At 37.3% G+C, this 18,247-nt stretch overlaps 1 protein-coding gene across 6 annotated transcripts in view; it reads left to right on the top strand.

Annotated features, from left to right (window-relative positions):
- The first annotated feature begins 8,381 nt into the window (after positions 1–8,381).
- larp1b (La ribonucleoprotein 1B) overlaps positions 8,382–18,247 on the top strand; it is a 54,915-nt gene continuing 45,049 nt past the window's right edge. For all 6 annotated transcript variants that reach the window (XM_041812541.1, XM_041812538.1, XM_041812540.1 and 3 more), the window contains exons 1-2: positions 8,382–9,169; positions 16,612–16,673. In XM_041812541.1, coding sequence (XP_041668475.1) covers positions 8,806–9,169; positions 16,612–16,673 — 426 coding nt within the window. In that variant the 5' untranslated portion in view covers positions 8,382–8,805. The remainder of the gene's footprint in view (positions 9,170–16,611; positions 16,674–18,247) is intronic.

The raw sequence follows: 18,247 nt of genomic DNA, 5'->3' as shown, positions 1-18,247 counted from the left end.
AAATGAATGCTAACCATTAATGTGGTGTATCACCCTCACGCTGACTTCTTGATTTACTCTACTTTAATAACATAATTTGTTCAGTGAACCCATTTGGGGTTAATAGTTCCCCTTTCAGTGAGTTTCTGTTTCCTGTCATCTCTACTTTTTTCTCATAAAGGCTTGCAACAAAGTATTTCATTGTGAACCAACAGGTCGACCAACATCACGACTGTACCTGCATGGTTGGCACTAATGTGACTAAAAATAGAAAAATGCAGGGAGGGTTCAACTTACTCAACAACGAACTATTCACTGGGGCAGGTTCATTGATAGACACACAGAGAGAGGTCTTTTAAAGATAAGTCTTAAACTATGTTACCAAAGTGCAGCATGTTTGTTTTCATCCCCTGCTCCTTTGTATGCCTTTATATCAGCTGCTGAATGAACATTTCCTCATGTTTCATGGGAACAGCTTGTCCTTTCCTCCTCCCATCATACTGAAACTTAGTGAAGCATAAGACGATCTGTAGACTCTTAAGCTACACCCTTCACTCTAAAGAGTCTTTAAGTAAATGAAAGTTATCTTGTGCTTTCAGATCCCCAGGACCATCGTAAACGTGGTGCAGATTCTTCAGATGAAGCCTCTCAGAGAAGTTCAGAGGCCAACTCTGGGCTGTCAGCTTCAAAAGTGATACAAAATTATTTTTTGTTCTGTTATTTAAAGATTTATGTGGCAGGCTGGAAGGGAGCCCGAGCTGCCTGCTTAAAAGACAACAGCATCTGTACATGGGGTGTTCAGATATAAGCCACCATTGCTCCCTGTCTTCACCCTCAATCTAAACCTCTAATCTCAAACAGCTGAATCAAAATATTACAGCCACACTAAACTGAAAAAATAAAATAGTTTTAAGGATTTTCCTGTGATAAAAGGCAGATTATGACTCGTGTTTTCATCACTACTATGTAAAGAAAACTGAACGGTAATGTTCACCCCATTTTTGGGTAGCTGACGCATTTTATTCTTCAAAATTTCTGAATTTCAGCTGTAAAATTAGATGACAAACATTGATTTTATAGATTTTACCTGTAAGTTTTAGGCTTAGATTTACATTAAACTACAATATTTTAGGAAATAATCAATGTTACTGTAAAAAATAACTGGTTAGAAAGAAAAGTCTGGAATTTGCCATGGTTTCTCTCAGAGTTAGCCTGTAGAAAGATGCTAAGCCAAGGATTCTCTTTCATAATTTAAAAGCTTTTCATGCCTCTGGTTGTTTTGTCTGCGAGTATGTCCATCCGTCTTTATGAACGTCATATCTTAAGAACAATTTGAAGGATTTTCTTCAAAGTTTAAGCAAAGGTCCGCTAGAACATGTGGCCAAACGGAATACACTTTGGTGGTTAAAGGTAAAGGTCAAACACCTCCCGGCCACTGTATTAATGCTGCCTGTGGCCAGTAACTACCAGGCAGTAGTTTCACCTTTTATCATGTAATTTGTCCATTTTAAAGAAGACATAATAATAATATTTAATGATGAATGTACTATGTGATTTGCAGTGATGAGCAGTAACTGAACAGGATTTCATATTTCATCAGCCTAACTGATCTGATAATCTGTTAATTTGTTAACCTGGTAATCTAATTGTTTGATAATCTGATAATCTGCTCACAGGAGCTTCTGCTCATGCCTGGTCGGACCGGAAGAGAACTCGAGTGAACTGAAGGAGCTGGTGGAGATTAACTATGAGTTTCAGGTGTGTGTGTCTATCTGAAAACTAAAACCAGGGTTCCCAGCTCGGTTAAACAAAGACGTTAAGATGGCATGCATGACACCAGACCCCTTAACCTCCTGACACCTGAGCTTTTGTTTGGAATACATTTTTAGTTTCTTCCATTTCTTCTGGAATAATTAGGACCTAATAAGTTAAAACATAAGCCTTGTCTTTGAATGGGAATTTCATGGACATATTCCTTTCCAAAATCCACATTCATTCCATTAAATTTAAAAGAAATTACCCAATTTTTGTGTAAGAATTCTTGTATGTATTTTAAAGATATTTTCCATAACACATACCCCAAAATTTCTTCAGGTAGCCCTGAAATGTTTCAGTTACACTTTATCTAAAAGGCTGAACATTTCAGTTAAAAAAAGTATCTCCAAAAAATTTCATGTAAATTCCAGAAAATTTTCAAGAAAATTCCACAAAATTTACAAATACATTCCCCCAAATATCATGAAAATGACAGAAACATCCAAACAAATTCCCATAAAGTGAAATTCAAAGGACCCACCCTCCCATTCCCAATCAAATTCCCCCAAATTTACAAATAAATGTCATGAAATCCCCATGAATCTGCCCAAAAAATGCCAGAAAATTCCATTAACATGCAAGGAAAAATACAAAGCAAATTTCCACAAAACCTCAAACAAAGCTCTCTAAAATATGCCAACATATTCACAAAATTTTCAAGAAAATACTTTTTCCAAACAGCAAATTTTCCCAGCATACAAACTACTTAGTGTACAGTGGCCATTCTTGACAATTATCAAAAAAAAATCTATCATCAGAAATCAAAAGAAAAGTATATATGTGACGATGACAAATGCTCCCGAGGACTTAGGTTTGTTGTATCATACCATGTAATGTTGTATCTTGTCTTATCCTGTTCAGTCCTGTCCCGTCCTGTCCTGTCCCATCCTCTCCTCTCCTATCCTATCCCATCCTGTCCCGTCCTCTCCTATCCTATCCTATCCCATCCTGTCCTATCCTGTCCGGTACCTGTAGAGTGGGCATACTCTTAACTTATTTAAGGATAAACTTCCTGTGTTATAGATTGTGTATTTGGTACTCCTAAAACTGGCCTTTTGTATTTGTTCATTGACACTCAGCTCAACATGAAATTATGATGAGTAAAGCAAGCTGATAGAAAGAAGTGCTGCCAGCTCCATTTGTATCACTAAATGTCCCATAGAGCCCCTAAGTATAACCAGCTCTACTCTGCCTCTGACTGGTTTATTCCTACCCAGCAACCAATGAAAGTGGTAGCACACTGTAGCCAATCAAAGCAGAGTAAGGCCATCATACCATCCCTATTTGACTTTATGGAGACTAAAAAATAAGTGTGTTTACTCTGTATACCTGCATATACTCTACCATATGGCATGGTATGGTATGGTATTGCATGTGTTGTGCCAGGTTGTGTCTTGTTGTACCATATCGTTATTTTTTCTTAAACTGATGCTATTTAAACTTCTGTCTCAAACAGAGAAGATTGGAGAAACTTCTGCACAGTGACCGTTTCTTCAAAAAGGACTTTGCTGTCGTTCTGCAGCCTTATTTAGAGAACGCAGAACCCCCAAGACTTCCTGTAAGTCTCTTTTTTTTACAGACATGTCATTTATGATTATCATTATTTCTGCATGTTTTTCCTTATATTTCCTGTTTCTTTATCCGCAGAACGGATCTATTGACTTGAGCTACTTCACTGCAGATTGTTTCCACTTCACTGTTAAAGGACACGAGGAGCTGGCAAAGGGGCTGTGGAACAACATGGTAACGACTTTAACCTAAAGATTATACTGCTAGAGATACTTTTAGAGAGATGAAGGCCTTGGGACCCTCTATATCTCTTCAAGAAAAATTGTGACCCAAATTCATGTGTGTTTTAACCACTTACTGTACATTTATTTAATAAAAAAGGTCACCATTTGGACCTTAAATGGAAACATACAATTGAACAAAATGTCAGGATGAAACAAATGTGTTAAAAAGTGCATCACTGCAGAAGCCCTGCGAGGACTTGCATACACACATTGGATTTTACTAGATTTCTTGTGATAACATGTAATAAAAATAGTTGTTTTCCAGAGATATTTGTAAACCCAAACCCTTTATAATGACAAACCAGTTCTGTTATCCTAAGACAAAGAGATGACTAAGTGGTCAAGTTAATAAATAAGTTATTTAATCGTTATCACAGCAAAGTAAGTAAAATGAAATATATGGACTTATGTTCGTTTCAGGCGTCTGTATATCATTGATCTTTTGTCTAACCTTCATGACCCACTGAAAACAGCTCTCTGACCCATCTCAGGGTCCTGACCCACCTGTTGAAAACCATTGCTCGATTTACAGAACATCTAACTGACTTAAAGATCAGTTTAGAGGGCCTTCAAAAGATCAAGACTTATAACAGATCGTCCTTATAAATGAAGCTTTTTTGACTCTGACCTTCACTTTTTCTCTGCAGTTCCAGCCTGCAGGGAAGAAAGACAAAATAGAGACATTTTCAGATCCAGTGAGACTCATCTGTCCCCCAAAGGTACAACAGAACCAATGTGTAGATTTTCACTTTTATGTGTATGAAATTCAAATTCTTGGTATGATTTTTTTGTCTCACACCTTTCCAGGAGCATCCGTACATCTACACCAGACCCCTGTTTGATTCAGCTCCACCAAGGCAGAGAGATTTCTCCATACTGACTCTGGTTTCTCTGCTCTTTGTGTTTAATTTTCTGTAGTTAAAGCTGCAGAGAGGAAGGTTTGATTTCCAATGGAGCCTAAAACATAGAGAACACTTGATATATATAGAAGACTTCGATTATGTCAGGATCATTCAGATGATATAATCAGTGGAACCAGTTTGTAATTCTCTATTTATGGATGTTATTTATAACTACTTTGTTAATGTCATGAAACACTGACCCAGCTGTATTAATATACTGACCAATATTCTGTTTTGTAAATATGTGATCTTTAGGAAGGCTACAAAAGAAATCAGAATTTTGCTGTTATCTAAGTATGAGTATGAGTCTGACTGAACATGGTTAAACACGTTTTTAATGCAAAAAAGCTATTTTTAATCAATCAGCAACATAATTTTCATGATGTTAGACAGCATTCAAGCTAGCAGTCAGCTACCCTTTAAGTAACTGTTGCAAATCACCCCCAGTATTGTCCTCTTTTTTACTCTTAATATCACAAATACTTGTATCATTATTTTGGAAAGGATTTTGCATCACATTTTCTCTTCTAGGAGAAAAGTAGACTTAAAGTCCAAAATAACTGAGTTATAAGAGTAAGATTCAAACGTAATTTCCCATGTTTTAGTACGTAGAAACTCACTCAATTATTTGTAAAAAGATTTTTTTTTTTTCATATTTCATTATGTATTGCAGAAAGGAAAGAAATTTTGTCAACACTTATCAATATCATTCAGCCCTAATCTGTAGTGTCTTGAAATTTTAAGCATTCTGGACATTTTAGGACTTTTCTCGAAAAAGGGAACAGAAAATGTTTTGGTCTGAATGCTGAGCAGAAATATGTCAACCGTGCAAAACATTCTCATCTTTCTTGTTCCCAATTTACAAGCCTTAGAAAGTCTTTGAGCTTTTTGTGTTTTAAAGCCCTCAAGAAATGCTGCTAAGCATAAAAAGAACAAAAAATAAGCTTTGATTTTGTACCATTATGTATTCATTGTTGCAGTTATGTGACTGCATTGTGTCTGTCCACTTGGGGGAGATAGCAGCTCTATTTGCATATTGATAAAACACTCTGCATAAAACACTCTGATTTGGATAAAACTGAAGTGAAGCTTAGATTGATCACTCAGTGACTTCTCTCTGGTTTACCAGCTATTTCATTGTATTCATTATCAACATATAATCCATAATAGTGAGTAAATTAACTCATGGTGAAGAAAAGTTACGAACTCACTATGTTTATTCAAGAAATTAACTCAATGGAAAAATGTAAGGTTTCCATACCTAACTTGATTTGATCTCTTATCCTTCTGTTTCACTTTGCTAGCATCAAAGTTGTTTTGAAAATATACATCACTAATAAAACTAAAAAGTATTAAACATATGTAATTTTTACCATGTGGCCAATGACAAAGCAGAACTTATACATGAGTCAGTGACAGTGCTAAAAATGTATACACCAATCTGGTGTGAAAACTCAAAATCTGACCTGGATCACTAATAAGATGACAGTCTACAAGTAACATTTTGTACCTGTAAACAGTAGTTTAAAGATTCAAGACACTTTATCGTCCATCACCTAGTGACAGAGAATTACCTTTGATTAAAGGGTCAACTGATGTAATTAACATTTACACACATTAGACTTGCATATTATCTATCCAGCTTTGTTTAAAATGAACACTGTTGTGGGAATAAACAAGTTCTTGTTTATTGTTTATTGATTCTTTTAATACTTTCTTGTCTTTTTCAGTCTGTAAGTTGTTCAAGGATACAAAATGAGGACTGATTCAATGAGCGACAGGTGTACTGTTGTGAAAATGCCTTGTCTGACGTTGAAGCTTTCAGCCTCACTGGCCTTCCTATAAACTGTCTGCCTGTCTGTTCACTGTCTGAATGTTGTTTGAAGGACAGGCAGTGATCAATCTCAGTGCCCAGGTACCGTAAGACATCGACCTCTTCCACCACCTGCCCAACCAACTGAGGCATTTTACCATTTCTGGAAAGATATGAGCTCGTTCGGAATTTGATGGCAGCAACACATCACAACAAAGTTGAGACAGGGAAACAAAAGGCTGGAAAAGTAAGTGGTACAAATAAAAACAGTTGGAGGAGCATTTTGCAGCTAACTGGGATATTTGGCAACAAGTCGCTAACATGACTGGGTATAGTATTTTAGAGAAACAGAGTCTCTTAGAAGGAAAGCTAGGCAGAGGTTCATGAATCTGGGAAAAACTGCATCCTAAAATTGTGGAACAATTTGATAAAAATGTTCCTCAACATGAAGACTTTGAATATCCCACAACCTACAAAACATATCATTAAAAGATTCACAGAAGCTGGAGAAATCTCTCTGCACAAGGGACAAGGCCTAGAGTCAATATTGGATTTTCTTCTGACCCCCAGGCAGCACTGCATTGAAAACAGGTATGAATCTGCACTCATGGGCTCAGGAACACTACCAGAAATCATTGTCTATCAACACAGTTGGCCTTGCCATTCGCAATTGCAAGTTAAAACTGTAACACACAAAAAAGAAGCCATATGTGAACACTGACGTCTCTCTCTAAAATGGACTGAGGGAAATGGAAAACTGTTCTGTGGTCAAATAAGCCAAAATTAAGAGTCTGTATGAAAACTATGGAGGATGTGTCCTGCAGACTAAAGAGGAGAGGGAGCATCCAGCTTGTCAGTGCACACTTCAAAAGCCTGCATCTCTGATGGTATGGGGTTGCATTAGTGCCGATAGCGTGGGCAGCTTACACATCTGGAAAGGAACCATCAATGCTGAAAAGCAGATAGAGGTTTAAGAGCAACATATGCTCCCATCCAGACAATATTTCTTTTGAGGAAGGCCTTGACTGTTTCAGCAAGATGAACCACATACTGCATCCATCACAACAGCATGGCTTCACAATGGAAGAGTCTGAACCTTTCTCCAACAGAAAGTAATTAATGCATCAGAAAAGGAAAAATCTGGCAAAGAAACCCAGGACTGTCGAGCAGCTAGAATCCTACATCAGAAAAAGATGGGACAACATTCCTCTCACAAAACTCCAATAACTGGCCTCCTTACTTCTCAGACATTGAGACTGTTGTTAAAAGAGAAGCGGTTGCTACATATTGGTAAATGTGACTCTATCCCTACTTTTTTTAAGATGAGTTGCTGCTATCAATTTAAAATAAGTAAATATTTTTCATAAAATGGTAAAAATATCAGTTTCGACATCTGATATGATGTTTAAAGTCTATTGTAAAAAAAAAATAAAAATACGGGTGTATAAGATTAGCAAATTATTGTATTCTGTTTTTTCATTATACACAGTGCCCCAACTCTTTTTGGAATTAGGGTGTGAAATTTGAATCAGTTGGATGTTTGTTTTACCTGTCTTTTTTGATACTTACTTGTTTTGTTTTCTTTTATATAGGCCTATAGAAGAAGTTGTAACTTTGGGAACTGATCTGATGGAGACCCTTGTATGAAGGTAAGTAAAAATGTCACGTCCCTTTCTTTATTGAGCCTTTATTTTTAATACATTTTCCCATATTTTTATTCTTTTATAAAATTGTATATGTCTTGTGTTTTATTGCCCTTTTTTGCTTTTTATCATAATGCTTAATAAGTAAACTTGTATTACCTTGTTAATCCATCTAAAATGGCTTAATATAGACACATGTTTCAACATATTTGACACATATATAGTGGTGTAAAAAGAACCATATTTTCCTCAAAGACACATTTAAGTGTTAGTGTAGAGTAGCTTATAGCCTCAAGTGCTTTGACTTCACATTTAAGTAGTGTTTGTTTACTTTTCCACCACTTTTTACTCCACTGTGCCCTCAGTTTAAACATGTACCGCTGTTTGGCCGCTGGGGGCAGCAGAGTCACTGTTTACAGGCAGGGAGCAGCTGGCTGCACGAGCTCCTAGCTGGTAGCGTGGAGTTGAAGCCAGAGAGGGCTAGAGAGGAGGTCGCTGTAGTAGTTTTTTAAAAAGTTACAGAAACTCGCCGGCGAAGTAATTCACCGCGTCTTATTTACATGGTGACAGTCTACAGACTCCGAGGTAACTACTTGTTGGTATGAAACAGTCGTTCAGGGCGGAAAACAACAACATTTAGCTCGGGCTCGCTGACTTCTGCATGGTCGCTAGCTAGCTAACAGTTAGCTTCTGAAGCTACTTGGCTAGCTGGCTAGCGAGGTCCAGCCCAAAAGTTGTTTACCTCGAGTTGTGGATGTGGTCACCTCCTGAGCTTTTCGCGAATTTTCTCTGGGATAAGAGAGTCAGGACCAAAAATTCACACTGGATTTAACACTGCGCGCTGTTAGGAAACTAGCAGGATGTCCACAGAGGTTGAGCGCAGTCAGGTTGACTCAGGTTTGACAGGCGGAGCGGCGGAGAAGAGCCAAAACAAGTCCGAGGGGGCTCACCTGCAAAAAGAACAAGCAGATAAAGGGCAGAAAGGTGTGGAAAAGCAGCTAGCAGACGGCCACAGCTCTGATGTAGCAAAGAGTCCCTCAGATGTGCACAAGAAATGCAAAGAAAACGATAAAGAAAATGACCAAAGTAGCAACGCTGACTCGGCTGTGGAGACCGTGAAGAGGAAAGTTGTTGAAGCCCCTCCACCGAAAGTCAACCCGTGGACTAAAAGGACCACGGGCAGGGTGCCGATCAACAATATGAACTCAAGCCCCCATGAGAAAGGTGAGCTGGTTTTACATTTCTACCAGAAAAAGCAGATTGTCATGACTGGAGTGTACAATAAAGTTAGAGCTCAGCACACAGCTCCCCCAGCAGCAGAGCACGTTGTTGCAGCATTTTGACAGCTTCACTGCACACTTATCCATTTTAATCCCCACTGCACGCCTCTGTCATTCCTCATTTTGGGATTTTAGGGTTGAATGAAGTGCGTAAACTTGAATGTCAGAGCAGGCAAGAGGTGTTGATGGTGGCATTTTTGCCCCATCCCCCTCTGTACTCGGATTGCTCCGGAGCACCACGTGTTGATTGCTGACAACTGCTACTTCTTTTGCCTTTAACGTAGCCACTACTAGCTAGCTCTTTCACTAGATTTCCCTTCTTTAAAGTGACAGTGACACAGTGCAGGGGGGAATGTTGATGAATTAAAGCACAGGGTATACACATTATGGGTCCAAATCAGAGGATTGGTGGTGCTGTCTCAGTGTAAAAGGCTAATAAGACAGCCAGGCTAGCTGCTGCTGTAAAGACACGTTTTGCATGTCCAATGGCCTGGCTGCCTGCAGTTCCTCCCACCAGCCTGCTCGCTACTGTCAGTAGTGAAAGTATGTGAACAAGGTAGATGGACAGGTGGAGGAGTTTAAATAGGTTATGGCCAGGAAATAATGTTTCTGATTACTATGGACGAAGCCATTTTTTCTTTAGTGATGCATCAGTAAATGATGAGTTGGAGAGGAACTGACAATGCTCTTCAGAATAGGGATTTATACCAGCTTCCATGGTGCATGAAAACTGGTTAAAATGGCTGTATTGTCCAAATATTAATTTGACATACTAGGTGAAGCAGCAGAATAGCACAAATTAATAGTGCTGTGTTCAGCTATAATTTCCAAATATTGTAAATTGAAACAGTGAAAATGGCCTTCACATGTTCTTGGAGTCCAATATCATGTTACCCCCCCCCCCCCCCCCAAAATATCAGTTTATTCATTGATAATCATAATTGACCCTAGAAATTCAAAATAGCTAGAGATGCACTGTATTATCAGTTTGATATTTGTATCTGCAGATATTTGATTAAAATAAGAATTATTGTTATTTATTATATTTACAGCCATAATTTTGTCTATAAAAATCTGCTATATTAACTGGAAACATTGCCTTACGAACAAATATATAGAGGAGTTTCAGGCTTAATAAACTTAAAGGACCAAAGATTTAGTTCTGAACTGCATCTAAATATCTATATCAATATCGGTATCAGTTAACATTATTTTGTAAATATTGGCATATTTTATATCGGCAAAGAAAATCAAATATTCTGAATCCCTAAAAATAGCAATCATTTCAATGATTGATTTTCTTATCTTCAATATAAGGGATAAATTATTATCATAATAAGGGCCTGATAACCAACAAATGTGAGTGCCCTATTTAAAAGAAGGGATGACTACCATTTATATCAATATTTCAGCAAATAATAGCAAATTTGTTTGCTTTATTAAGCTGAAATTAAAAAAATTTGCACAGCATTCAAAGGTGGTGGAAATTTGTGTTGTCTAGTTATGATGAAGCATTTTCAAATAAACTTAGCCTAAGTGTAACTTTTCTGATTGGCAAATCTTTATAATAAGATTTGTCTGGCCTTTGTTGGTGGTAGATTCGTTTGAGCCTTGTCAAAGAAGAATTTCTGTCACTTCTCAGACAGTCAATGAAGTTTATCTATCTATCTATCCATCTATCTATCTATCCATCTATCTATCTATCTATCTATCTATCTATCTATCTATCTATCTATCTATCTATCTATCTAACTACAGTGCTTGGCAAATTTATTAGACCACCACCCAAAGTAAGGTTTATGCCACAGCTGCCCTAAATTAACAGCATTGGTACATAAACATAAAAATCATTTTTTATGTTTCTGCAATGGTTAATACACCAATATGTAGAAGCTATTTAACCCAAATGACATTGTTAATGCTAAAATATAGTTATTATTGTTATTCATGAATTTTCAAATTTACTGATTTACAAAAAAACTGAAAAAATAGTAAAGCACATTAATATTTCTTGATTAATATGTCAAATTATAGTTGTTTACTTGCATTCCTGAACAGAAAAATTAGCTTTAGTGGTTGAATGTTATGCTTGATTACTTTGACTTCTCAGAGAAGCCCAGTGAGCCGGCTCAAATTTGGGTATAAAAAGGTGAATTCAGTTTGAAATTCCTCATTCCTCTTGAAAATGGTAAAATGTGGAGAGCTGACTGAAAATGAAAGAGTCAGCATTAAAGCTCTTTATGATGTTGGATGGTCTCTGAGACAAATAGGGAACGACAAAGTGTTCTAACAGTGTGGTCAAGTATGCTTTGGAGTCAATTGCCAAGACTGGTACTCACAAAATGCGCTAAGGAAGAGGAAGGAAACCAAAGTTAACTGAAGCAGATGCCAGACATCTCAAGATTTTAAGTACTAGAGACAGAAGGCAGACCACTGCTGATCTTCAGGCAGGGATGAATGCTTCTAGATCAGAGTCTGAGAAAGTCTCCAGAATGACCATAAGCAGACGACTGACGGAACAAGGCTTAAAGGAAAGAATAGCTGCTAAGAAGCCATTTTTGAGGCCTGCGAACATCCAGAAATGCCTCAGATTTACCAGGGAGCACAAACACTGGACTGTTGATGACTGGAAGAAGGTACTCTGGACGGACCAGCCCAAGTTTGAACTCCCCGGTCAGCATCGTCGTGTGTATGTCCACAGAAAGGCTGGAGAAGGTTTTGATGCTAGATGCATTGCACCCACAGCGAAACACGGTGGAGACTCCATTATGGTATGGGGTTCCATTTGTTGATACGGCGTGGTCAAATTAGTGAAAATGGATGGTATCATGAGCAAGAACGTCTACCACAACATCTTAGTGCATCATGGACTCCCTACTGGACTGAATCCGATTGGTCGTGGGTTCATATATCAACAAGACAAAGACCCCAAGCATACTTCAAAGCTGTGCAGAGACTATTTGACCAAGAAAAAGGAATCTGGAGTGCTGGAACTGATGGACTGGCCAAGTCAAAGTCCGGAATTGAATCCTGTTGAACAAATTTGGGCTTTAGTAGATTCAAAGATTGATGGCACAAAAGTTTAATCTAAAGCAAGTCTGTGGGAACAGCTAGAAACTTTTTGAACTCAATAACTACAGAGACTGTGGAAAAGTACATAAAAACAATGGCAGCAAGAATGTAACCTGTTATGAAGGCTAAATGAGGTTTTTTGGTTATTATGTGCGAAAAAGGACTATTTAGTTGTTTCAGTTTGTTGTTTGCCAAATAGATAACAATAACATTTTTAGTTTTAAGCAAGTTTCTGAAAGATTTCTAAAATATTTATGTTTCCTTGTTTTTATGACAGGTGGTCTAATGAATTTGTTAAGCACTGTATCTATCTAAATTGTTAATGCCAACCAAAATATATTACAGTTACTACTACCAAATCCCTAGTCTAATACCATTAAGTAGGGATGCAACAAGTATGCATGCTTTTTTCCAGACCAAGTATGAGCACTAGTACTTACATTTGGGCACTTGCCAATACTGAGTACAAGTAGGGGTACTTTATTATACCATAACTTGAAAAAAATTGTTTTAAGTTTAATTTTATTTTCATCAGATGGTTTTCATCCATCCACTTGTTAATTTATCAGTGATAGTTTTTTCTTTTTCATTTACTTTTGTCATCCTCAATTATGTTAAAATATCAGAAAACCCCAACCTTGACCACACACTCTCATTATGACAAGCTGACATCATATCTGTAATGTTTTATGAGTTTGAGTACTCAGGCTTAATATTAGCTCTAGTACTGATACCAGTGTTGGTATCTGTGCATCACTACCATTAATTTTGTTTTGAACAACCCCAGCCAAAAATGTAATCATCTATATCCTTTAACAGCTAGTTGTTTGTGATTATGACACACTCAAAAAAGGAATCGTCACCCTAATCACTGTTGATATACAGACTTTAGAGCACTGGTTCTCAACTGGTCTGGCCACAACCCATCACTACCTCATTGGTGTGAAATGGTGACCCAACTTTCCAAAAAATTTAAACTGCTCAAATATATTAATAAAAACAAAAAGGATAATTTAGACTTGACTGAACTCATGGGAGTGCAGAGTAAAATAAAATCATGAATACATGCGCACTTTGGACTTCTCTACATCATAGACTTCTTTATCCAGTTTTTACATCAGGGACCCACAGAAAACAGCTCCATGACCCACTTTTGGGTCCCAACCCAGCAGTTGAGAACCACTGCTTTAGAGCGACAATCCAGTTTTTAATCAGCTCATCACTTAGAACAGTTTGTGGTATATTTGAAGCTTGAACTGCGATGGAATTTGATTTAAATGAAGGGCTAAAAGTTTTACACATTTGTTCCATGATTTTTAGACAAGTAAACCAGTGAAATACATTGATATATCAAAGTGGTTAATTAGGACTAAGCAAATTTTCTTATCACTTAAATAAAAAATAATAAAAACATTTAGGAAACACTTGCTCGTAACTAGACACTATTAAGCATTCATTGAGCATCAGTAAAGCAATAGTAAATACTTCACTTATATATAAAACGTAATAAACCTGTTTTTTTGTCTTTTTTTTTAACACAGCTAGAAATGGCTTACTTTTGCAAAGTAAAGGGGTTCAGTTATGGTAAGGGTTAAGGTTACTAATGCATTACTAATGCATCAATGAAGTGCTCATTGCTCAGTGTATGAATAAAGATTAGTAGATAATGCTTTGGACGACTGATTACTAATGCTTCATTAAGGTTCAAAAATTTTATGTTTACACTGATTTAAATGATATTTAACATTTTTAGATAAGAATATTATTAAGCAACACTTTATAAATTTTACATCAAAGTTCCTGTTTGGCACAACTGAAGTCCAGCTCAAACTACACAATTTCAGCCAGATTTTGGCCTAACTACACCGTCACTGCTCATCGTCAAATGTCAAACCTGATTATGAGCGTCTTGAACGACAAATGGTCTTGTTGTGTAATATAATTAATGACGCATCCAAGATGCCCCACAACCACGATTCAACAAGACTCATATGTCAAAATTTTTCTTGCACCGTCATCGAGTTTGACACCCTAAACCATCGTCACTGATCTGACGCCTACAAATAGGAGAGAATTTGCTCCTTGTCTTTGCATGATCATTTACCAGAGTGGAATTAAACAAGTCCGTTTTATCACATTCATACCATCCGTTCTATTTGAAGGAGAGCCCGTCCATATTGTCTTTCTCTAGATGGTGCATGCTAGGGCTGGGCAATTAATCGAAAATTAGATTGAATCGCAATATAGCCTGATGCAATTTTCAAATTGCAGAAGGTGCGATATTTTTTCAACCTGAAATTTGTGTCAAAATATCAGTTTTACACCTTTTTTTTGAAGCAGAGATGTTGTGCATTACATATCATGCAATCATCCACAGGCAGTTCTTTAGAATAGTCAACAAAAATCTTACTTCTTTGTACGTTTTTCTTAATAAATATGAGAATGATGTAAAAGTTACAACTTCCTTCAATACATCAGGTCCTATCCAATTTGCAGTATGAGTCAAAATCATCACAATTAGATATTTTCAAAATTGTTCAGCTCTTATATCTAATATTGTGTTGGTTGTAGTATATAATGCTTTATTGCTTGTGTTGGTAAAAAAAAAATATAAGGAACTTAAGAAATAATTGCATGTCAAATTGCAATTGCAATCTGGAGAAGAAAAAAAATCCCACTTTGAGTATAGCCAGGCTGTCGGCCAAGATGGGACAAGAGCCACGTTGCATAGTCCGTCATGGTGCTGTCGTGAATGACCAAAATATTCCTGTAGTCTGAGACGGCCTTTAGAGTCCAAAGAAACCTTTAATTATTTAGCTGTTTCCTCAAACTACTAATTCATCTTGAATATGACTTAAAAAAAAGGAATTCGAAGCGAAATTGCTTTTAAAGCTCAAGCTTTAGTAATGTTAAGCTGACTGTCAGCTAAGCTTTTAAGATAAACCTTTTGTAAAGACTTAGCCATATGGCAATAAATAAATCTTGTTTTAAGAAAATGACGGGTTGCTTTACAAAAGTTAAATTAATTCTTTACTTAAACATGTCATAAGGAGACAGTTAGTACACACTTTATGGACTTTATGGAGTCTTTATGGACAACTGTTGCACATAAAACAGGAACAGTAATGTCAGGGAATCAAAAGGCAGTCAGAAATTGCAAATAACACACAAAAAATATTAAAAGTAAATTTCTCTTCATAGTCTTATCAAACATTGTTCACAAATTCCTCGTTTGATGGCTTTCTCAGTCGCAGGGAGCCATGTTTACTGTAGGGATGTCAGCAGGGTAATCATTGTTCAGAATGAAGACTTTCTTTAGTTTCTATCTTGAGAAGTGTGTAATAGAGGCTCTTGGTGTGCACTTGGAAAGATTAGTTATTTATTAAGCAAGAAAGATCCAATTAACTGCAGTATAGCATCATGGGAAGTGTAGTATTAGTTGTTTTGTTTGTCCCAAAGACTGAAGTTGGGATGTTTTGGCCCCTCCTGCTTTAATTTCAGTTTTTCTTTTCCAAGTGTCCTGTCACTTTCTGGAAGTTTTAAACCAAATTGGTTGAGTACAATTTAAATAAGTGACACTCAGATATAATAACTTATTGATTAACTTTCAGTCTATCTTATCAGCAAACTAAATAATCAGTTGAGTGTTTCATTGCCAATTTAAATGTCAAAACAGACAACTCGGCTCATTTCACGTGTGAGAGTTTATTGATAGTGTGACTAATTTATTGCTGTGATTACATTTTATTAGTTGCATTTGCAACAGTTGGCTCTGAGGTAAAGCTGCAGCTCAGGCGTTTTAAGTTGAGCAGTGAATGTGTGTCAGAGCAGGGGGAGCTATATTTGAAGCATTTGACTCTCGACGACTGCTCAGGCATCATTTTACAGAGATACTGTACGACCAGCTCTGTGGGTGCAGGCTGGTGGTCGGGCATACACCCATTCAAGTTGAAGCTTCGCTCGGCCCTGTGTCCCTTATCAATCAGACCATCCTCTGCAGAGCGATAGGGACTGTCAGGCTGCAGAGGGCCACTCCCAGCCTGCAGAGACACACATGCATAGTGCCGCTGGCTGGCTACACACAAAACAACCTCAACTAGTTCAGTCCATGAGAGAGAGAGAGAGAGAGAGAGAGAGAGAGAGAGGGATATTTATTCATCCTGTTACTGTACTGACAGAAATTCCCACTGAGCAGAGCACACATGAGTAAACGACTTTTTGACTCCAGGGTTGAGCAACCTGCTCACTGGTGATTTGGGCTTGTTCTGCCAGATGTGATGATGTCTCTTACACTTATTGACTCTGTATCCGCAGATCAACAGAACGCCCTGAAAGTCGTCCGTGCCAGCAAGCCCAGAACGAGAAAATCAAGCAAGGTAACAGTCTCTACTTTTTTTTGTCCCTTTTTAAAAGCCTCCAGAGTTTCTAAAACAGTCCTTTAAAAGTGTCCCAGACATGACGTGTTCAAACTAGGGGTCAACTGAACATGTCAGTTATCCAAGTGGATAGTTGATTATCTGTTTATTTAAGTGATCCCCAGTAAAATTAATAGATTTAAATTTGGCTCTGCTGCGATATATGTCTTCCCTTTGGTTCTATTTTCACTCCCCACAGTCTCACTTAATGCCCCGCCCACAAACTATCTGGTTGGCTAGATATAAGTCAACACTAAAGCCATAATGACACAGTTCACCACTTCCTGTTTTTACAGCTGCTTGCCCTGTGTTATTCCTAGTGTTTATAGGACTGCACTAGATGGTTAAATTTGCTTTTTTATTTTGGTCAGTATTTGGTCAGCGCTTTAATTTGATTGCTGTTGATCAGTTATATCCGTTACCAAGTGGTTCCAAATATTGGTTATTGGTCTCATTAGCTATTTATACTTGATATTGATATGAAAAATCAGTTTTGGTTGACCCCTAGTGGTATCAGTGCCTGAATTTTAAACTTCAGTGCAATATGAATAAAAGTCTAACAATATCAACACCTGTTTTATACCCTTGGCATCAAATATTGTTTAATGTCTGGTATTTATTTTTCAAATAGTTGCAGCCAAACTTCAGTCATTGAAATTGTGCAAAGACATTGGCAAGATTTCAGAACTGAAAAATTGCTGGTGTGGTTTTTTTTTTTTTTTTTTCTTTTTTTCAATTTAAACAGTTTACAGAAGTTTGCTGGCATTCTTTGATGGATTAATTTCCTTTGTCTTATGAAGGATTTGAGTTTTTCTGGTGCTTTTTGTCACAGGGGATGGTTAAAATAACAGAAATTATATGAGTCAGTCAACACTTTATATAATAAAAGGATTAAAGAACCAGACATTTTACAACCTTAGTGCAAATGCACTCTAACAATAATTCACATAGCAGCACTTAAAAATCATGCATTTTGTCCTATTATTCTGCCGATCTGTAACTGAGAGCTCGGCCATTACTTGTTTCTCACTCTTGATAAGCAAACACGTTTTTTCTTTGAAGTGAAGTCGTCACATGGATCACCTGTTCATGTTTCAGTGGTGCAACTCCTGCCAGGTATTGACATGCAGGATGGGAAATTAACATCTGCCACAAGTCAAACGTTTGCCGGTTTAAGCTGCTGACAGGTTGTTTTATTTGCTTTTTTCCAACCAGTTTTTCCACTGTTCAGGAGAAGGTGAACCAAATAGTGTAATAGTAATAAAAGTTATGGCCTTTAACATCAGATGTTTTGCGTCAGCTCCATGGCGGTGTAATTCTACACTTCGTATTTGGATTAGTTAATGCAGTTTCAGATGCTGCTTTATTGATGTAGCTACAGCAGCGTGCACTTACAGAGTCCATTAGCTTGAAATTTGACCTCAAGACCCAGAATGCAACCTTTTGACACTTACGTGGCCAAAGTCATGTCTCTGAGGTGATCCGTTACACCTGAGCTGCTGTTAACTCTTTACATGTTAGGCTGGACAACATAT

This window comes from Cheilinus undulatus, linkage group 18 (genome assembly GCF_018320785.1).
Source record: "Cheilinus undulatus linkage group 18, ASM1832078v1, whole genome shotgun sequence".
NCBI lineage: Eukaryota > Metazoa > Chordata > Actinopteri > Labriformes > Labridae > Cheilinus > Cheilinus undulatus.
Note: the sequence above shows the minus strand (reverse complement) of the source record. Positions and strands in the feature narration are given on the sequence as shown.